General features: G+C 44.5%; 1 protein-coding gene across 1 annotated transcript; it reads left to right on the plus strand.

The window, feature by feature from the left end:
* The first annotated feature begins 375 nt into the window (after positions 1-375).
* Positions 376-23,342, plus strand: tkt (transketolase). Its single transcript, NM_001015866.1, is given in 14 exon segments — positions 376-574; positions 9,009-9,126; positions 10,038-10,151; positions 12,024-12,121; positions 13,211-13,402; positions 15,407-15,525; positions 16,265-16,458; positions 16,826-16,990; positions 18,265-18,421; positions 19,657-19,787; positions 21,203-21,286; positions 21,763-21,856; positions 22,001-22,123; positions 23,062-23,342. Coding segments are annotated over 14 exon segments (1,884 nt in total). The 5' UTR covers positions 376-467; the 3' UTR covers positions 23,250-23,342.
* The last annotated feature ends 217 nt before the right edge of the window (positions 23,343-23,559 follow it).

Consider the following 23,559-nt stretch of genomic DNA (forward strand, 5'->3'; position numbering starts at 1 on the left):
CCCACACTCCCTTCCCCTCAGAGCCCAGCCATTCCCCCAGTGCCCACACTCCCCGCCCCTCAGAGCCCAGCCATTCCCCCAGTGCCCACACTCCCTTCCCCTCAGAGCCCAGCCATTCCCCCAGTGCCCACACTCCCCGCCCCTCAGAGCCCAGCCATTCCCCCAGTGCCCACACTCCCTTCCCCTCAGAGCCCAGCCATTCCCCCAGTGCCCACACTCCCCGCCCCTCAGAGCCCAGCCATTCCCCCAGTGCCCACACTCCCCGCCCCTCAGAGCCCAGCCATTCCCCCAGTGCCCACAGTTCCCGCCCCAGTCCTGCCTCCGCTTCCTCCTATATGACTCCCCTCCCAGGCCGCACAGAGTGAAGGCTGCAGCCGCTCTCCCACCTGTCACAGGCCCCAGAGCTCCAGCAGCTGCCCGGCTTCTCGCCCGTAATCCCGCACTAATCCCCGACACCTGCCTGCCCCATGGCTGAGTACCACAAGCCCGACCAGCAGACCCTACAGGCCCTCAGGGACACGGCCAATAGGCTGCGAGTTCTCTGCATTAAATCCACCACAGCAGCTGGATCTGGGTAAGTGCTTATATACGTGCAGGATGTACCACCTGCACCTGTTGGGGGGGGATGTACCACCTGCACCTGTTGGGGGGGGATGTACCACCTGCACCTGTTGGGGGGGGGTATTTCTCACTTCCAGCAGTTCCCGCTAAAGCTGGGAGTCACGTGTTCTAATTCCTGCCTCCCATTCATCCCTGTACCTGAGCCTCACTCTGTGTGGGGGTTCCCTCCTCCTTCTACATTCACCCCTTACCATTTTTACTAAGTATTGGGGGGCTCACAGAGGGCCCAGCATCCTCACAAAGTGAGTGGTATTGAGGTAGAAGTGGCACCTCTCCCACTATTTAATACACATTGTATATTATACCTGTATATACCAGTCAGAATTATCATGAAATTAGTATTATTGTTATTTTCTGAGGCGGCTGATAACCTCCAGCCCATAAGCACCTGAATATCAGCCCAGCGGCGGGCACGTGTGTTACTGGGCGTAGTACCTGTGGCGCCACAATGCCATTGTTACAGCTTGGTACCCAGCCTGCCTCCTGTGATGGCTAGCAAAGGCTTATGGGAAATAGCCAAAGCCCACCCTGATTCTGTGGTAGCAAGCTGCATGATTATAAGCAGCCCCCCAATATCCAACGCTGCAACTTCTGTGCCTCAGGGGGCTTTTCCATAAATATTAAAAAGCCCCCTGAGGCACAGATGCTGCAGAACCTCCCAGGAGCCCTGTGTGTGTATTAGGGTGCAGACAGAGCTACTAGTAGCAGCTACTTGTCACGGCTACTAAAACAGACAATTCTGATCAATGACTGATAATTGTCGCTACGTGTGTTTAGCAGAGAGAATTCTCAGTACTGTCTATGGCAGGGGGTTTTCTGGTAGAAAAGTAGCTGCTACTAAGTAGCTCTGTGTGTCTTCACCCTAAGTGTAAATCTGTGTCGAATGTTTGTATCAGTTTCTCTCAGTACAGACTGCTGCTCCACGTGTTCAGCCTGACATTGGCACCGTGGGTGCAGGTACCGCCCTGTCTCAGTAATATTCCACACAGTAATACCTGCTGGGGCAGAGCCTGTGTGGCCTGCCGCTGTTACTCCTTGTTGCACCATCAGTCGGTTGCCTTAGGGCAGTTGCACAAGGGGGCAATTGCAAGACAATGTCATTTCCTCATCCCAGGTTAAAGGGGAACTAAAGTGATCAGTGATTGGGGGAGTTTATATTACATTCACATGTTGATCCATACTGGAGAGACAGACGTATCTAAAGCTTCAGCCGCTCTTTCATTCTAGCCCTTTATTTGTATAATTCCTGCACAGTCATGAGAGCTTGCACTTTGAGTTTTTATTGTTTCCTCCATCTTCCTGTCCCAGCATCCTCTGGGGCTCACATTGCTGATCTTTTGGATCACTGATTTTCTTTGCTGAGACGTCTGTTTTTATTCATGTTTGAGTGCAATTCTGTGTATTTACATTCGAAAATAATAACCAGAGCCAAAGGTGCCCCATAACCAGCCTTTTAAATACAATATCTACCAAAACTATAGTTCTAAGCAACCTCCCAATATACATACATGGCATATTTTCACTGGTTTGATGTTTATTTGTAAATGTAATTGCCATTAAAAGCAGTGGGTATTTCTATTTTTTCTATACACTGTGGATTCTGACTCCTGAAACAATGTTTCTAAAGTTTGCTGATTGACAAACCTATGAAAACAATATACACACTTATACAAGTGTTATAATAAATACAATAAATAGGTATAAATACACAGAGATTTTGGTATGAGACAGTAGGAAGGAGGTCCATGCCCCGTAGAGCTTACAATCTAAGTGATGCAGAAGTCTGTTTGCCCAGAGTGACCATGAGATAGACACTGTATTTGGGGGGGACTGTTTATATTCTGTACCCCCACATTGCAGCCCAAGGAAGTGTAAGGACCCAGTTCCTAGCTGGAGAGCCAGGTGGGCCGGGGGGCCAAGTTCATTGGTATTAGGGGGTCTCTATTTCTCTCTTTTTTATAGCTATTTTCCCAAAAGCCGACTGAGAACCATGGGAAGAGGGGTGCCCCCCCATAGTCTGCCCATGGTCCTTGAAGTTTGCCTGCTGGGAAGCGCAACTTGTTTTTTAGCCGCTCTGCTGTGCCGGGACCAATCGTATATAACAAACAAGATAAAGTGAGGAATGCTGGCCTTGGGCGCTATATCCTCCCTTTCTCTCTGTGCAGCAGCATCACATCTAATGAGCCTCAAGACCAAGATGCCCACAGTGAGCTTAGCCGGCCGAATGCCCGCGGCAAATTTCTGCCCTGCCAATAGTCTGCGCTGCCAGAACAAATCAGGTTATTTCCTCCCTGACTTTCCAGAACCTTCTGAACTTAAAGGGGTAGTTCACCTTTACATTAACTTTTAATACAATGTAGACATTGATATTCTGAGACAATTTGCAATTGGTCTTCATTTTTTATTTTTATGTTTTTTTTTCAGTTATTAAGCTTTTTGTTCAGCAACTCTAGAATTTCAGCAGCTATCTGATTGCTAGAGTTTAAATTACCTTAGCAACCAGGGAATGGTTTGAACAAGAGACTGGTATATGAATAGGGGAGGGGCTGAAGCGAAAGATAAGTAATAAAAAGTAACAATAAAACTGGACTCTCACAGAGCAATATATTATTTGGCTGCCGGGGTCAGTGACCCCCATTTGAAAGTTGGGGAGAGGCAGAAGAAGAAGGCAAATAACTGAAAAAAATGAATAAATACTTCACCTGAAGCTCCTGGTGGGGTCAGTTATGCTGGGGCACATAATGGGAAATTGCCCCAGCTTTCCATTTGGTATTTTAGCAGCTGTCTGGTTGCTAGGGTAGGGTGATAATCAATTAGTTACAATAGCCAGGAGTTTTTACCCTTAAATAGACAACTAAAAGTTAACTTAAATGTGAACCATCCCTTTAAAGGGTAAGTTAAGTTACATTGTATGATAATAAAGGAGCCAGGAATTCTTACACTTAAATTGAAAACCCTATGCACTTTAGTGGAATGCTTTATGGGACGGTTAGTACAGCAGCCCTATGGCAGTGTAGGTGTCTGCCTTCTAGGGCTTTATGGGTAAATATTTGTTTTATTGCCCCCACTAATAGGCTCAGCTGGAGTGGAATATTTGGACAAATGCATAAAACAGGCTCCACCCACCCATCATTTTGTCATGTGGTATAACTGAATTAGTAAAGGCAAAACAAACCTCTCTATATTATTCCCTTATTAATCCACCCATTTTGTGAGCATTTCCCCACCCCGGGGCCCTTGCACCTAAGTTTAAGGAAGTGCAGTGTTGGTGCAATAAGGATGTTCTAATAGGAAATGTGGCGCCATTATTTGGAAAGAGGCAATTGCAGATAACCCCACACATTCAGGAGATCTGCCCCGAGAAAGTCATTGAGCTGCTGGGAGTCAGATGGTAGTTACACTCGTTTAAGTGGAAATTTGGTATAAATGGGTTAATGCCATCTGCATCAGGTCTAGTAACTCATAGCAACCAATGGGCAGGGAACATGCTTACATCTGGTTACTATGGGTTACTTGACCTGGAGCAGACATTGTCAATACAGGTATAGAACCCGTTATCCAGAATGCTCGGGACCAAGCGTATTCCGGATAAGGGGTATTTCCGTAATTTGGATCTCCATACCTTAAGTCTACTAAAAAATCAATAAAACATTAATTAAACCCAATGGGATTGTTTTCCATCCAATAATGGGTAATTATATCTTAGTTGGGATCAAGTACAGGTACTGTTTTATTATTACAGAGAAAAGGGAATCATTTAAACATTAAATAAACCCAATAGGGCTGTTCTGCCCCAATAAGGGGTAATTATATCTTAGTTGGGATCAAGTACAGGTACTGTTTTATTATTACAGAGAAAAGGGAATCATTTAACCATTAAATAAACCCAATAGGGCTGTTCTGCCCCCAATAAGGGGTAATTATATCTTAGTTGGGATCAAGTACAGGTACTGTTTTATTATTACAGAGAAAAGGGAATCATTTAACCATTAAATAAACCCAATAGGACTGTTCGGCCCCAATAAGGGGTAATTATATCTTAGTTAGGATCAAGTACAGGTACTGTTTTATTATTACAGAGAAAAGGGAATCATTTAACCATTAAATAAACCCAATAGGGCTGTTCTGCCCCAATAAGGGGTAATTATATCTTAGTTGGGATCAAGTACAGGTACTGTTTTATTATTACAGAGAAAAGGGAATCATTTAACCATGAAATAAACCCAATAGGGCTGTTCTGCCCCCAATAAGGGGTAATTATATCTTAGTTGGGATCAAGTACAGGTACTGTTTTATTATTACAGAGAAAAGGGAATCATTTAACCATGAAATAAACCCAATAGGGCTGTTCTGCCCCAATAAAGGGTAATTATATCTTAGTTGGGATCAAGTACAGGTACTGTTTTATTATTAAAGAGAAAAAGGAAATCAGTTTTAGTATTCTGAATTATTTTATTAAAATGGAGTCTATGGGAGATGGCCTTTCTGTAATTCGGACCTTTCTGGATAACGGGTTTCAGGATAAGGGATCCCATACCTGTATTTGTCTTCGCAGACAAGGTTTTCCTTGGTGGTCAAACCTTCCGTCTATGGGTCATCTATTAATTCTAACTCTGCCGGCGGCCCTCCAGCTATTACATTTTAACTACCAACTCCCAGTTTGTAAAAAGATCATGCAAAGCTAATTGGAATTAGAAATGACCTGCAGACTGCAGAGATTTCCATGCAGCCATGAAGCGTGCCTCCATATTAAAGCCCCATTGGCACTAGGGGAGGTGCTGGCGTGGGGGCATCGCAGAGTTACACTGTCACGGTGACTTTGCAGGCAGTGAGCGTTTGTGTGACATAAATACGGGGTAGAAATGCCGGGAATGTATTATGTGCTGACTAACCCTCACCTCCCCGTCTGAGCTCTGCCCAACAAACAGACTGTGTGTCTGGCCCAAACAACTCACTCAGCCTGACTTGGCATTTTCTGCCCCAGATTCCCTTTATTCCAGCCATGGAAAAGCTTCATCCCTGCAGGATATGTTTTGTACTACAACTCCCAGAAGCCACTGGGTGCCGCTGGCTGCTGTATTCCTTCTTGTCTTCCTGTTCCTCTGAAAAATCCACATTCTGTGAGCCAATCTCCTGGCGAAATGCTCTTGTGTACATTTCTGTTTTGTAAGTGCAACCACAGGGGGGAAGATGAACAGTTACACAATCCTGACCCACAGAACTGATCCACTGATCCACTCACAGAAACAGCACTCACTGTAACCAGAATGTGATCTTATCCTTCAGCCTTGTGCCTTTATGTGGGCACAGAACCCCTCAGTGACTGCTAATATCCTTATCATTTACAGTAGGGGGTACATTATCCCTTATAATACATGAGTGATACTCAGAGTTCCCTGTATAACTCAGCCTGCAGCCTTGTGCCTTTATATGGGGGGGCACAGAACCCCTCAGTGACTGCTAATATCCTTATCATTTACAGTAGGGGGTACATTATCCCTTATAATACATGAGTGATACTCAGAGTTCCCTGTATAACTCAGCCTGCAGCCTTGTGCCTTTATATGGGCACAGAACCCCTCAGTGACTGCTAATATCCTTATCATTTACAGTAGGGGGTACATTATCCCTTATAATACATGAGTGATACTCAGAGTTCCCTGTATAACTCAGCCTGCAGCCTTGTGCCTTTATATGGGGGGCACAGAACCCCTCAGTGACTGCTAATATCCTTATCATTTACAGTAGGGGGTACATTATCCCTTATAATACATGAGTGATACTCAGAATTCCCTGTATAACTCATCCTTCAGCCTTGTGCCTTTATATGGGGGGCACAGAACCCCTCAGTGACTGCTAATATCCTTATCATTTACAGTAGGGGGTACATTATCCCTTATAATACATGAGTGATACTCAGAGTTCCCTGTATAACTCAGCCTGCAGCCTTGTGCCTTTATATGGGGGGCACAGAACCCCTCAGTGACTGCTAATATCCTTATCATTTACAGTAGGGGGTACATTATCCCTTATAATACATGAGTGATACTCAGAGTTCCCTGTATAACTCAGCCTGCAGCCTTGTGCCTTTATATGGGGGGCACAGAACCCCTCAGTGACTGCTAATATCCTTATCATTTACAGTAGGGGGTACATTATCCCTTATAATACATGAGTGATACTCAGAGTTCCCTGTATAACTCAGCCTGCAGCCTTGTGCCTTTATATGGGCACAGAACCCCTCAGTGACTGCTAATATCCTTATCATTTACAGTAGGGGGTACATTATCCCTTATAATACATGAGTGATACTCAGAGTTCCCTGTATAACTCAGCCTGCAGCCTTGTGCCTTTATATGGGGGGCACAGAACCCCTCAGTGACTGCTAATATCCTTATCATTTACAGTAGGGGGTACAGTATCCCTTATAATACATGAGTGATACTCAGAGTTCCCTGTATAACTCAGCCTGCAGCCTTGTGCCTTTATATGGGGGGCACAGAACCCCTCAGTGACTGCTAATATCCTTATCATTTACAGTAGGGGGTACATTATCCCTTATAATACATGAGTGATACTCAGAGTTCCCTGTATAACTCAGCCTGCAGCCTTGTGCCTTTATATGGGGGGCACAGAACCCCTCAGTGACTGCTAATATCCTTATCATTTACAGTAGGGGGTACGTTATCCCTTATAATACATGAGTGATACTCAGAGTTCCCTGTATAACTCAGCCTGCAGCCTTGTGCCTTTATATGGGCACAGAGCCCCTCAACTTACCCAGATAAGATCTGAGTGCAAGCTCTATGATCCAGGATTTGATTAGCATGAATGAATTATCCCTATTAATTACAATTTGCCATTTTTGTAACAATGACTTGCCCTTTAGTTGCTGCAGTAATGCCATTGCCCTGCTCGCTGTTTCAGGTTGTTAGACTTTAGGTGGAAGAAGGAGCGCGGGAGACGCCTAGGAGACGGCGGATAAGTATGAATGGAGTTTGCGGGACTTGGAATGATTAAAACCCGCATGCGGAATTCCTCCACTAATATCTGTGTAACTGAATTAACACACGTGTCCGTGTCCTGGGAACTAATGTTTTATTCCATAAATACCCCGAGCATGCGTGTTCTCTCCGTGCCGATCTGCCCCTGTCCGTAGCCATTCTGGGCATGCCATTGTGCCGTGATTTTACCTCCCTCAGGAATTTGCATTGGCTGTTGGCTACTGGGCATGCTCAGTTCTTCTCAATGCAGATTACCAAACACGCCCTCCAGTCTAGCAGTAAATTAAGAGACGGCTGCTTCACTGATGATGTGTCAGAGGGGAAAATGGCCGCCGGACGAAAGCTGCTATTTGCCTTAGGAAAATGGGATGGTGCTGGCGTATGAGGGGATATATTCAGTGCAAATTATACTAATATAATTGGGAAAGATGTGCCCAACTTATACACATGGTAAATGTAAGGTTTACATGGCCTTTAAATACTGAGATGATCTATTTAAATGGGCCACCGGGAGCCACATCAGCCAAGATCCAGTTTGTTTCCTCTTGTGCCAGAAGATCTGATTTTTCAAGGCTTTCCAGAGAAGATGGCTGAACTCACAAAGAGAAGCTTTCCCTTGAAAAGTGCAGCCACAAAGTGCAAAAGTCCATTCCAAGTGCAGAGGGGCCCATCTTGAGTCACCTAGAACGTTTGAGTGGTACAGAACGCGTGTCACTTATTGTTATTTTTGCACACTTGGGGAGCAAGCATTGGGGTGTTTGTATGCAATTATTTCTACTCACCTGTGGAAATCCATTCCTGGAAAACTCCCGGTGGGTCCAGGAGTCAGTGGGCCCTCCTGCTCCTGACCATTTGGCCTGTTTCATGGTCATTCCCTATTTCTGAATGGGAACAAAGAGGAGAACTAGATGGAAGGATAGATGCTCCCATGGAGATACAAGAGACTAGGAGAATAAAGAGGTTGGGTGGGGAAAGGAGGAAAAATAGTTAGGAGAGTGGGCCTAGGGTCTAAGGTTTTCTGGTGGGCCCCAGGGGTCCTAGTCCGACATTGCCCCCAGGCCAACAGAACAGGCACACCGGGTGCAATCAGATGCGGCTACTTTCCTCATACAGCTACTGACCCCCATTGCTAGCACTTGTTCATGTGATCTGGAACGTGATCTAGGGCAAGTAGCATGTGGGTGTGCCGTGGCCCTTATCTATCGACCTGATTGCAAACTCACTAACCCTGGCCCTCAGTCGATAGTGAAGGTGGGGCAGATGCCTGGTGTGTGCCAGCATGTTCATGTGACCAGACTATACCCAGACCTGGTCCAAACCAAATACCCAGCACCAAATCGTACCCTTCAAACTCGCTCATAATACTCTGTGTTTGGCTTGTAGGCACCCCACATCATGTTGCAGCTCAGCAGAGATCATGTCTGTCCTGTTTTTCCATACCATGAGGTACAAACCCCTGGACCCCCGGAACCCCAACAATGACCGCTTTGTGATGTCCAAGGTAAGATACAAGTAATAAGCACAGGGTTAGATTTGGCCATGTCTGATAGTGGGGTTGGGGGGGAAACATTTTATATAAAGCCACCCAAAGGCCCCCCACCTAAAGCTAGGCCGATATCAGGGTGGTAGCCAGTAAGGCACCATTTTGGGTGTTAGAGTGAGACAGAAGTACTGAGCTTTAACAGCAAATCATTGATCCCAATGCCCATTTCGAGCAGGAACGAATGCTTTGGGGAGTTTTTAAAGGAGAACTAAAGCCTTACTAAAGAAGTAGGGCAGAAATGTTGTACATTATGTTTTGGGGTGCTGTACTAGCCCAAGGCAACCCCAGCTCTGTAGCTGCGGCACAGAAGATATTTGCCCATCCATAGTTGTTATAAATGTATTTAAAAACCTGAGCTGTCAATCATATATTGATATAATCAATATATATATTTGTCAATATAAGATTGACAGCTCAGGTTTTACAATTACAATTACTTTTATTTTCCATTCAGCACTTCCTAGATATCACCTAGATGGCAAATGCATATGATTTGGGGGTGAAACAAAGCTCACCTTAATAACAGTGTTGACAACCCCTAGACTATCCCATCCGCTGCCCACGGCATACTGAGCACGTGCAGTGTCACTGACACTTCTAACAGAATCCAAGATGGGGAGCTGCTGTCCACAAGGATTGGACCAGTAGTTCTTTAGAGACGCTGAACCTTTAGGCTGGTGTAGAAAGTCCAGTATATAAAATATGGCATTTCTAGACAAGTTAACAAGGGGGTATTACAAGATTAGGTGTGGGAATCTCATTGGTGTTTTGGGTTCCTGCAGCCAGACTGGGCCTCTCTGTTTATATTGTGTCTATGGAGCTCGGGATGTGTGGGAAACACCGCATTGTATGTCTGTTTCTCGTTTCAGGGTCACGCTGCGCCCATTCTCTACGCCGCTTGGGCCGAGGCCGGGTTTGTGAAGGAAGCGGAGCTACTGAATTTAAGGAAACTGGACTCCATTCTGGAAGGACACCCTGTGCCTGTTAGTACCTAAAAGCTTACACTCCATGGGAGCAGCCATACTGTCAGTTCTGCCCCCAATAAGGGGTAATTATATCTTAGTTGGGATCAAGTACAGGTACTGTTTTATTATTACAGAGAAAAGGGAATCATTTAACCATGAAATAAACCCAATAGGGCTGTTCTGCCCCAATAAGGGGTAATTATATCTTAGTTGGGATCAAGTACAGGTACTGTTTTATTATTACAGAGAAAAGGGAATCATTTAACCATTAAATAAACCCAATAGGGCTGTTCTGCCCCAATAAGGGGTAATTATATCTTAGTTGGGATCAAGTACAGGTACTGTTTTATTATTACAGAGAAAAGGGAATCATTTAACCATTAAATAAACCCATTAGGGCTGTTCTGCCCCAATAAGGGGTAATTATATCTTAGTTGGGATCAAGTACAGGTACTGTTTTATTATTACAGAGAAAAGGGAATCATTTAACCATTAAATAAACCCATTAGGGCTGTTCTGCCCCAATAAGGGGTAATTATATCTTAGTTGGGATCAAGTACAGGTACTGTTTTATTATTACAGAGAAAAGGGAATCATTTAACCATTAAATAAACCCAATAGGGCTGTTCTGCCCCAATAAGGGGTAATTATATCTTAGTTGGGATCAAGTACAGGTACTGTTTTATTATTACAGAGAAAAGGGAATCATTTAACCATTAAATAAACCCATTAGGGCTGTTCTGCCCCAATAAGGGGTAATTATATCTTAGTTGGGATCAAGTACAGGTACTGTTTTATTATTACAGAGAAAAGGGAATCATTTAACCAGTAAATAAACCCAATAGGGCTGTTCTGCCCCAATAAGGGGTAATTATATCTTAGTTGGGATCAAGTACAGGTACTGTTTTATTATTACAGAGAAAAGGGAATCATTTAACCATTAAATAAACCCAATAGGACTGTTCTGCCCCCAATAAGGGGTAATTATATCTTAGTTGGGATCAAGTACAGATATGTGCGACTTTCACATTTAGCATCAAATTAAGTGCTGAATGCAGATATTTCCAATGAGGAGAAAAATAAATTGCTGTATTCTTATAGTCGGACCATTTGTATTTTGGGTGCATTGTCTCTTGCAGATTGGGGAGTCGTATTTCACTCTTTGATGGAGAAAATCAGCGCTTTGTTATTTTCGGCACATTCACTGTATAATGCAATTGTTATATAATAATAGAATAATACACAGCCCCCTTGCTTCCCAGCTCCTTGAGCCAAAGATAGTGGGGGGGGGGGGGGGGGAAGTAAAGCAAAACAGTTCCTGATAGCTTTTAATATGATGCAGAGAGTAATATTCTGAGACAATTTGCAATTGGTCTTTTTTTTTAATTATTTTACTTTTTTGTTCAGCAACTCTAGAATTTCAGCAGCTATCTGGTTGCTAGGGTTCAAATTACCTTAGCAACCAATTAAAGTATCCGTAACAAATGTATAAAGTGTTTGAATTCTGTGCAAAGAACTGCACCTTGGGATGCAACCCGCTGAGGAATGCTCACATTTATTAGACTTTGCCCCTGGCTTTGTAAATGGTGCCTAACAAGCAGTATTTTGCACCCCCTTTGCCTAGTCGGAAGGTGCACACTCCCTCCCGGGGTATCAGTATAATGGGCGCGGCACCTCATTCAACCAACTGATAAGGAATTTATGTCAATACACATTATATTTGTATATATCACAGAGGGCAGCTTTATATATTATACATTTAGATTAACTGTTAGTATGATGCAGACTATTTGCAGCTGGTCTTTTTCGTTCAGTTGCTCTCTGGTTGCTAGGGTTCAGTATACCTTAGCAACCAGTCAGTGGAGTGAAATTTAGCTTTTTACGTTGTAGAAACAAGAGTTTGTGGATGTGGCAACGGGATCTCTGGGGCAGGGGCTCGGCGCTGCCTGCGGCATGGCGTACACCGGCAAATTCTTCGACAAAGCCAGGTAATGTTTCAACTTGTTCCTATGTCGGAGTTCGGCCCCAGATCTCTCATGAGTGCAATGGAAATTTTCCAATTAATCATTTTTTTTTCCCTTTCTGTTCTGTTGCTCTCTCTCCAGTCTGTAGCACTTTCTGTTGAACTATAACTCTCAGCCTCCTTTGCAAGACTTTGGAGGTTGTAAAAAATGTGATTTCCCAGTAACTTGCTATGACTGCGCACGTGCAGTGCATTGTGGGAACGGGCTCTTGTTGCCCCCACCATCCAGTGTTTGCATTAAGAAATCTGTGGAGCCTCTACTTACTAAATAGTCTCTGTTTCAGCTCAATCTTTGTTGGTTCAGCCCGACCAGTACCTAAGTTATGCTAATGTCTGGCTGTTTATATGATCTGCACTGCTGGTTCAGACTCCTGAGATATTGTAGCAGAAGCCCTGCTGCCCTGATGTTGCTGGGTTAAAACACTGTGCAGTGACAGGTGGTTTCCATTCATAAAAATGGCTACACAGATGGGTACAGATCCGGCCCAAGTCACTAATATGCAATGGCCATCCCTTTAACCCTTGATTTAACCATTATGCTGTTTCCAGCCCCCATACAGTTCCTATGTACCTAGAAGGGCAAAATAAATGAATACGGCCAACTGAAATGTTACCTACAACAGGTTGATCTTTAACATACTAAAAGTTTATGTTAGGATGAACTTTCCCTTTAGTATTCAGTTCTGCAGCTAATGTGGAACTAAAACTGCTGGCAGGTTGCTAGGTCCAACTGCCCTAGCAACCAGGCAGCGTTTTGGCCATTTGCAGGCCAAACATGAGTGAAAGATAAATCCCCACAAATAATTAGGGATGCACCCGGGGTGGGTTCGGCTGAACCCAAAAAAGTGGGTTCAGTGCATCCCCACAAATAATCAGTATCAATCAAGCTTCACAGTCATGCTGGGTACTGGGGTCATGTGATGCAAGTGAATGATTACAAAACCGCAAAAAAAATCTTCAAATGCAGACCAACCGCAAAGCTGAATTTTTCTTGTTTTTGAGAAAGTTTTGGGGTTGCCCTTTGTTCTAACTGCCATTTGTGAACATTGCGCAGCTACCGGGTGTTCTGCCTCCTGGGGGACGGAGAGGTCTCAGAAGGCTCAGTGTGGGAGGCCATGGCCTTTGCTGGATTTTACAAGCTCGACAACCTCGTTGCCATCTTTGACGTCAACCGTCTCGGGCAGAGCGACCCGGCGCCTCTCCAGCACAAAGTCGAAGTCTACCAGAAACGCTGCGAAGCCTTCGGGTAGGTGTATATACATGTGGGGGCAGGGAATCAGCTTTGGGGCAGAATTCAGGGACGGGGTAAGATGTTGGGCTGAATTATAGTTGGGTATATGGGGGCAGAATTCAGGCACGGGGTGAGATGTTGGGCCGAATTATAGTTGGGTATATGGGGGCAGAATTCAGGCACGGGGTGAGATGTTGGGCTGAATTATAGTTGGGTATATGGGGGCAGAATTCAGGCACGGGGTGAGATGTTGGGCCGAATTATAGTTGGGTATATGGGGGCAGAATTCAGGCACGGGGTGAGATGTTGGGCCGAATTATAGTTGGGTATATGGGGGCAGAATTTAGGCACGGGGTGAGATGTTGGGCCGAATTATAGTTGGGTAAATGGGGGCAGAATTCAGGCACAGGGTGAGATGTTGGGCCGAATTAGAGTTGGGTATATGGGGGCAGAATTTAGGCACGGGGTGAGATGTTGGGCCGAATTATAGTTGGGTATATGGGGGCAGAATTTAGGCACGGGGTGAGATGTTGGGCCGAATTATAGTTGGGTAAATGGGGGCAGAATTCAGGCACGGGGTGAGATGTTGGGCCGAATTAGAGTTGGGTATATGGGGGCAGAATTTAGGCACGGGGTGAGATGTTGGGCCGAATTATAGTTGGGTAAATGGGGGCAGAATTCAGGCACGGGGTGAGATGTTGGGCCGAATTAGAGTTGGGTATATGGGGGCAGAATTCAGGCACGGGGTGAGATGTTGGGCCGAATTATAGTTGGGTATATGGGGGCAGAATTCAGGCACGGGGTGAGATGTTGGGCTGAATTATAGTTGGGTATATGGGGGCAGAATTCAGGCACGGGGTGAGATGTTGGGCCGAATTATAGTTGGGTATATGGGGGCAGAATTCAGGCACGGGGTGAGATGTTGGGCCGAATTATAGTTGGGTATATGGGGGCAGAATTCAGGCACGGGGTGAGATGTTGGGCCGAATTATAGTTGGGTAAATGGGGGCAGAATTCAGGCACGGGGTGAGATGTTGGGCCGAATTAGAGTTGGGTATATGGGGGCAGAATTCAGGCACGGGGTGAGATGTTGGGCCGAATTATAGTTGGGTATATGGGGGCAGAATTCAGGCACGGGGTGAGATGTTGGGCCGAATTATAGTTGGGTATATGGGGGCAGAATTTAGGCACGGAGTGAGATGTTGGGCCGAATTATAGTTGGGTAAATGGGGACAGAATTCAGGCACGGGGTGAGATGTTGGGCCGAATTAGAGTTGGGTATATGGGGCAGAATTCAGGCACGGGGTGAGATGTTGGGCCGAATTAGAGTTGGGTATATGGGGCAGAATTCAGGCACGGGGTGAGATGTTGGGCCGAATTATAGTTGGGTATATGGGGGCAGAATTCAGGCACGGGGTGAGATGTTGGGCTGAATTATAGTTGGGTATATGGGGGCAGAATTCAGGCACGGGGTGAGATGTTGGGCCGAATTATAGTTGGGTAAATGGGGGCAGAATTCAGGCACGGGGTGAGATGTTGGGCCGAATTAGAGTTGGGTATATGGGGGCAGAATTTCAGGCACGGGGTGAGATGTTGGGCTGAATTATAGTTGGGTATATGGGGGCAGAGTTCAGGCACGGGGTGAGATGTTGGGCTGAATTATAGTTGGGTATATGGGGGCAGAATTCAGGGACGGGGTAAGATGTTGGGCTGAATTATAGTTGGGTATATGGGGGCAGAATTCAGGCACGGGGTGAGATGTTGGGCTGAATTATAGTTGGGTATATGGGGGCAGAATTCAGGCACGGGGTGAGATGTTGGGCTGAATTATAGTTGGGTATATGGGGGCAGAATTCAGGCACGGGGTGAGATGTTGGGCTGAATTATAGTTGGGTATATGGGGGCAGAATTCAGGCACGGGGTGAGATGTTGGGCTGAATTATAGTTGGGTATATGGGGCAGGATCAGACACTTTCTCCGCTTGGGTGACCGGGTGTCCTTGCATAATGACCCCCCCAGGTGGCACAGTGTTGTGGTCGATGGACACAGTGTGGAAGAGTTGTGCAAGGCTTTCTGTCATGTCAAGAACCAACCAACTGCCATCATTGCCAAGACGTTTAAGGGCAAAGGGATTTCAGGTAAGTGTCACCCTAACTCTCTAGCCCTGCCCCTTCAGTCTCGCCAGGCACCCAAAAAGCTGTTATTCATTGCCCTTTCACTACTCTTGCCCTTACTTTATACTTTTAGGGTAATGGTCCAAAACTTTACTCAGCTCTTGCTGAACTACAAATCCCAGAATAATGTAACATATAATGAAGGGTGAGGCATGCTGGGAGCTGTAGTCCAGCAACATCAGAGGTGTATTCTTAAAGCAATATTGCGCAGTAAAACTTGTCCCCAAATCCCCAGGGCCAGCGGCTACATTAATATGCAAGAAATCCCCCAATGAGAATCCCAGCTGATCTGTGTATTTCTTGCTCTCTGTTCCTGCAATTGGAGTTGGGAGCAATAAGCACAGTTTCCCAGCACTGAACAAGTCTGTCCCTTTATCCCCATGTCTGATTCCTGTGGAACATAATGAAGAAAAAATTGACATAATTATCTCTATATGTAAGGTACCAGCAAGATGGCTGACACAGTGCTGGGAATCAGCATTCTCATTGGTCTTTTCTTTTGCATTTATAATGAGATTTTTGGTCATTGGGGAATTTCCTTGCATCTACTGTATAATTATGTTTTTTGGCAACTTCTATAGCCACCAGGGGGCGCAGTGGGGCAGCGTTATGGTTGGGTAGTTGCACTGTTTGCTGCAGTCGTGGGTCAGGTGATATCGCAAATGCTGATTGGTTCAGTTCCATTGGTGTCATGTGCTTGCAGGGGTGGAGGATAAAGAGAACTGGCACGGGAAGCCCCTCCCCAAAGACTTGGCTGAGCAGTCCATTAAAGAGATTGAAGGAAAGATCAAAAGCAACAAGAAACTGACCCCCACCCTCCCGGTGGAAGATGCCCCAGCCGTATGCATCAAAAACATCAAGATGCCATCACCCCCAGGATACAAGTTGGGGGAGAAGGTGAGTGAGGAATGATGGGAAACTGAATAGCTAAGTGTTGGGAAGGGAAAGCCGGCCATACACGGGCCAATCTGAGCCAACCTCCCCAGACTGAGCTTATAAACCTGTGTATGGGGGCTCCAGTCGGCCATATTGATCAGGCAGGTTGGCAAATCTCATTGGGTGATGGGTCTGTTGGATCCTGTTGGCCCAATGTGGCAAATGAGTGGACTCAATGAACCAATGTTGTGGCCAAATCAGAAATATCCAATCACCGGCCTCCGGGCCCCGGAGCCATATGGAAACAAATACCTTATTTCTACTTATAATGCACAGAAGGTTCCTTTATGTGCTACTAATCTAGTGATATTTCCCCTCTCGCTAACAGATGGCAACCCGCAAAGCTTACGGACTGGCGCTCGCCAAGATGGGCCACGCCAACGACCGAGTCATCGCTCTGGACGGGGACACGAAAAATTCCACTTTTGCAGAACTGTTCAAGAAAGAGCATCCGGATCGCTACATCGAATGCTACATTGCTGAGCAGAACATGGTAATCATGCAACAGTTGCACCACAGTCTCAGTTACCCTCTGATAGGCCCATTTATAGTTACAGGACTGCTGCCTGGAGAAGCCTTTGACTGATTTATAATAATCTATTTCTAATATACAGTTTGTTAATTTCTCTATGGGACCAAACTGTAAATTATATCCTTATAAACAGTGCTTAGTGATGTCATCAGTTATAATTGGAGCTTAGTGATGTAATTTCTGTCACATGACTGAAACTTGTATATTATAATAAATAAAGTAAAATATAGGGCACTTTATTCACTATATATTATCCCTATATGTTACAATAGGGGGTACTTTATTCACTATATATTATAAGGAACTCCTCGGGGGCTTATAATATCCCTATATGTTACAATAGGGGGCACTTTATTCACTATATATTATAAGGAACTCCTCGGGGGCTTATAATATCCCTATATGTTACAATAGGGGGCACTTTATTCACTATATATTATAAGGAACCCCTCGGGGGCTTATAATATCCCTATATGTTACAATAGGGGGCACTTTATTCACTATATATTATAAGGAACTCCTCGGGGACTTATAATATCCCTATATGTTACAATAGGGGGCACTTTATTCACTATATATTATAAGGAACTCCTCGGGGGCTTATAATATCCCTATATGTTACAATAGGGGGCACTTTATTCACTATATATTATAAGGAACTCCTCGGGGCTTATAATATCCCTATATGTTACAATAGGGGGCACTTTATTCACTATATATTATAAGGAACTCCTCGGGGACTTATAATATCCCTATATGTTACAATAGGGGGCACTTTATTCACTATATATTATAAGGAACTCCTCGGGGGCTTATAATATCCCTATATGTTACAATAGGGGGCACTTTATTCACTATATATTATAAGGAACTCCTCGGGGGCTTATAATATCCCTATATGTTACAATACGGGGTACTTTATTCACTATATATTATAAGGAACTCCTCGGGGGCTTATAATATCCCTATATGTTACAATAGGGGGCACTTTATTCCCTATATATTATAAGGAACCCCTCGGGGGCTTATAATATCCCTATATGTTACAATAGGGGGCACTTTATTCACTATATAATATATAATTTAGGGCCCCAGTTATTTTAGGATGAGAAAGTTACAGGCAGAGTAGCCATTGGTTAGAGCAGCACCTGTGACTGTGGGCTGCTGGGAGTTGAAGACTCCCTGCCTTAGAATATGAGGAGTTTCCCAGAATCCAACCATATGCTTTCCTGCAGGTCAGCGTTGCCGTTGGCTCCACCACACGAGACCGCACTGTGGCCTTTGCCAGTGCCTTTGCCACGTTCTTCACCAGAGCCTTCGACCAGATCCGGATGGCGGCCATATCTGAGAGCAACATCAACCTGTGCGGCTCCCACTGCGGTGTCTCCATAGGTGGGTTTTGATTGGTTTCTGTTATCTGTGGCTCCTCCCATTATGCTAATCCCTCTCGTCCACCCCAACATCACTTGTGTGTCTTTCTGGAAAAGCAGCGAGAACCATTTAGTCCTATGGGGGCTTAGACTAGTAGGAACAGAATGGAATAGTCAGCGACAGCCTGTCCTAAACACACTTTCAAGGGGAAGTTAATCCCATCATTGTTTTCTATTTCACCCAGTTTCAAGTGATACTTAAACACATAATTGTTTTCCAAGAATGAGCACCAATGCCTCCTAAAATGGCCGCTGGAGCACTTCCGGTTTGGGAAAAATAAAGAGGATTCATGAAATTGAACAGCCAATTAAATTTCACAAATTTCTCGACAACATTATTGTGACATTTAATAAATGCAAGAATGGTTGTTTTATTCTAAAAAAAAGTTGAGCAAAAGATATACCCTTGTACTGTACTAGGTAACGGTTGCTATAGGATGTATATAGATGTATAAATACCGAGATTAACAGGAAGTTAAAGAATTAGAATAGAATAGAATTATCCCTTTACCAAACCTCTGGCATTTTGCAAACCCCTCTGCTCTTTGGAAACGCTTTGAGGCAAGTTTCCCCTTTGGCCAATGCCCCCGACTGGTTTGGAAACGTCCTGACAAAATGCTGTAATGTTGCAAAATAAAAAATGACTTCCTAATTCTGGAGAATATGTTGCTGGGGGGGGGGCATGGGGAAACCAAACTGCCCCCCCCCATGTTATTGCTGAATCCTGTGCTGTTTCTTGTTGTTATTATAGACACAAGATACACTCCATTATTACTAAAGGTAAAGCGCTCGGTGTGTGCGAGTGTGTGCTCTGTGGGTCAGGGCTGTATGGCTTCCCATGCACAGAAATACTAACATAACTTGTTCTGCTTTATGAGTTTTGGGCTTTAATACCTACCCAAGGCCCCCACAGCCCTTTAGCTGAGAAATTCTGTGCCCCAGAAGATGCCCCCCAGTAGCCCCCCATCTTCTGTTGTCGCTAGGGTTGTGTGTGCAAAGCAACTAAAATACCAGATAGGTTGATTTTGCTCCAGTTTCAGCTTCTCTCCCCCAGGGGAGTGGCCAGCATGCTGGGTGTGGCCTAATTTTCCGCTCATTGATTTCTGTTGATTTAATCGTGGGGATGGTGCAATGATCTCCTGATAATTTGCTCCATTGTAGCGGAATTGTAACGTGATAACAATTTGTTTGTTGCAGGGGAGGACGGACCCTCTCAGATGGGTTTGGAAGACTTGGCCATGTTCCGGGCTGTCCCCACCGCAACCGTATTTTACCCAAGTGATGCCGTATCTACAGAGAAGGCGGTGGAGTTGGCAGCAAACACAAAGGTATGTGCCAGCATTCTTGCCCCGTTCCTGTCCCTGCTTATTGATTGCGTTTCCATTGTTGGTGGGATCATTTGTCCTGATGCCCCTCCCCTTGTACAGTGATGAAAAAGTAACCCCCACCATTCTGTGTTACCTGCTGGGGCTGGTACCTACCCGACTTACCCAGGAGTTACCCTCATGTAATAAAACAGTACCTGTACTTGATCCCAACTAAGATATAATTACCCCTTATTGGGGCAGAACAGTCCTATTGGGTTTATTTCATGGTTAAATGATTCCCTTTTCTCTGTAATAATAAAACAGTACCTGTACTTGATCCCAACTAAGATATAATTACCCCTTATTGGGGGCAGAACAGTCCTATTGGGTTTATTTCATGGTTAAATGATTCCCTTTTCTCTGTAATAATAAAACAGTACCTGTACTTGATCCCAACTAAGATATAATTACCCCTTATTGGGGCAGAACAGTCCTATTGGGTTTATTTAATGGTTAAATGATTCCCTTTTCTCTGTAATAATAAAACAGTACCTGTACTTGATCCCAACTAAGATATAATTACCCCTTATTGGGGGCAGAACAGCCCTATTGGGTTTATTTCATGGTTAAATGATTCCCTTTTCTCTGTAATAATAAAACAGTACCTGTACTTGATCCCAACTAAGATATAATTACCCCTTATTGGGGCAGAACAGCCCTATTGGGTTTATTTCATGGTTAAATGATTCCCTTTTCTCTGTAATAATAAAACAGTACCTGTACTTGATCCCAACTAAGATATAATTACCCCTTATTGGGGCAGAACAGCCCTATTGGGTTTATTTCATGGTTAAATGATTCCCTTTTCTCTGTAATAATAAAACAGTACCTGTACTTGATCCCAACTAAGATATAATTACCCCTTATTGGGGCAGAACAGCCCTATTGGGTTTATTTCATGGTTAAATGATTCCCTTTTCTCTGTAATAATAAAACAGTACCTGTACTTGATCCCAACTAAGATATAATTACCCCTTATTGGGGCAGAACAGCCCTATTGGGTTTAATTAATGGTTAATGAAGAGACTGGAAAATGAAAAGGGGAGGTACCAAATAGAAATATAAGGAATAACAATAGCATTCAAAGTGTAGTGTCACAGAGCAATAGGGTTTGGCTGCCGGGGTCAGTGACCCCCATGTGAAAGCTGGAGAGATTTGAACAGAAGGCAAGTAATTAAAAAACTATAACAAATAAATAATGAAGACAAACTGCAAAGCTGCTAGGAATAGTGAGTTCTCTAACACCCTAAAGGTGAACCATCCCTTTAAGAATTGCCAATCACAAGTACAAATAACATGGCTGTTACCCCCTCACAGTCCCCCACGCCCCCCCCCCCCCACACACAATATAATTTTCTTTATTTTCTATTACTCAGGGGATTTGCTTCATAAGAACGAGTCGCCCAGAGAATGCTGTTATTTACAGCAGCACCGAGGAATTCAAAATCGGACATGCCAAGGTCAGTAGTGAAGAAAACACAGATATTCTTCCCAGGGGGCCAACTGGGTTTGTGTATAACATGGCTGCTCAGTGGGAACAGCTTCTGTGAGCAAAATGTAACTTCCAGATGTTGATTGGCTCTCTGTAGGGTATAGAAATAGGAAACTGCCATATTGTACAGTATGGGGGTACAGCTTATTGTGTGCCCAGAGCATTCCTTCTCTGTATATTTGTATTTATACATATGGGTAGGAGGTGCCATAGTGTTTCCCTTAGACAGTACAGTATGGGGGTACAGCTTATTGTGTGCCCAGAGCATTCCCCCTGTATATTTGTATTTATACATATGGGTAGGGGGTGCCATAGTGTTTCCCTTAGACAGTACAGTATGGGGGTACAGCTTATTGTGTGCCCAGAGCATTCCCCCTGTATACAGTATAGCAGTATTTCTGGCTGTGGGTGGGAGCTGATGATGTTTTTGCCGTTTGGGCACAGGTGGTGGCACAGAACAAAGATGATCAGGTGACAGTAATCGGCGCGGGTGTGACCCTGCATGAAGCACTCGCAGCGGCTGAGCAGCTTAAGAAAGGTAAAAGGAATATAATAATGTAACAATGATAATTGCCCCAAAGCCCTTTCATGTGTAGTAGCTGTAGATGAGAAAGCACTCTTCTTCTATCCCACCCCAGTGAGCATTATTATCATTAATGGCTTCCACGTTCCATCCCTGCAGATAAAATCAACATCCGAATCATCGACCCGTTCACCATCAAACCGCTGGACAAGAAGACGATTGTGGAGAATGCCAAAGCCACCAACGGGCGGTTAATAACTGTGGAGGATCATTACCACGAAGGTAAGTGCCACGCCAGGAACGTTCCCTTTATTCAATACAGGTGGTAAAACATTCAGACCCCGCCCTGCTTGTTAGCGACCCTGGTAACCAGATAACGAGGTTTCTAAAGGATGGTTTCTAGAGCCCAACTCACCTTAGCAACAAGGCAGTGGAATAAATTACCTGAGGGTACCAAACTCCTCCTTATCAGTAAACCTGAGACACAGGCTGCAGTTTGGCTCTGCCCAATACCGCATACACTTTGACTTTGACCCAAAATAATTAACAATGCATTATGTTAAAGGGGCGGTCCATCTCTAAGTCTGTTATAGAATGGCCGCTTCTTAGCAACTTTGCAATTGGTCCTCATTTTTAATTTTTTTTTACCGTTTTTGAATTATTTTCTTTTCCTTTCTGACTCTTTCCCAGTTTCAAAGGGGGGTCGCTGACCCCTGCAGACAAAACACTATGTCATTGTTATCCTTTCTGTTTATTTCTTATCTTTATATTCAGACCCACTCTATTCATATTCCAGTTTCTTATTGGAGCCACTGCCTGGTTGCTAGGGTCATTTGGACCCTAGCAACTATAGAGCTGCCAAAATTTCAGACTGCAGTTGCGGAATATAAAGCTAAATAATTAAAAAAAAAAACTAAAATAATAAAAAATGAAGACCAACTGCAAACTGTCTCAGAATAGAACTTTCTACAACATCCTAAAAGTTACATTTTTGAACATTTACTCCATCCCCCGTATGTAATAGAAGGCGCCAAGTTTGCCCTGGAGCAGTATCCCATAGCAACCAATAAGATGTTGGCTTTTAAAGAGGTGAGCAGAACAATCTACCTGCTGATTGGTTGCTAGGGGTTACTGCTCCGGGGGAAACTTTGAGCAGAGAAAGAGAATAACGGATGAGTTTTCCATCAGAGAGTAAAATTCCCTTCTCTCCTCCCCTCTAGGCGGCATTGGAGAAGCCGTGGCTGCAGCCGTGGTCGGGGTCCCCGGCATTACTCTGAAATCCTTGGCTGTGTCCCACGTGCCACGTAGCGGCAAGCCCACCGAGCTGCTCCGGCTGTTTGAAATCGACAGTGAGGCTATCGTGGCGGCTGTGAAAGGGCTGGTGTCCCACGCGACCAACTCCAAGTAACTCCGCCTCTTCCCGGTGCCACCATCGCCGCTCTCATAACCCAACGCTTCACTTATTACATTTTTATATTCCAATAAAGGCTCTGAGAACAAACGGCTGCTTCCTATTTAACCATTAAATAAACCCAATAGGGCTGTTCTGCCCCAATAAGGGGTAATTATATCTTAGTTGGGATCAAGTACAGGTACTGTTTTATTATTACAGAGAAAAGGGAATCATTTAACCATTAAATAAACCCAATAGGGCTGTTCTGCCCCAATAAGGGGTAATTATATCTTAGTTGGGATCAAGTACAGGTACTGTTTTATTA

This window comes from Xenopus tropicalis, chromosome 4 (genome assembly GCF_000004195.4).
Source record: "Xenopus tropicalis strain Nigerian chromosome 4, UCB_Xtro_10.0, whole genome shotgun sequence".
Classification (NCBI taxonomy): Eukaryota; Metazoa; Chordata; class Amphibia; order Anura; family Pipidae; genus Xenopus; species Xenopus tropicalis.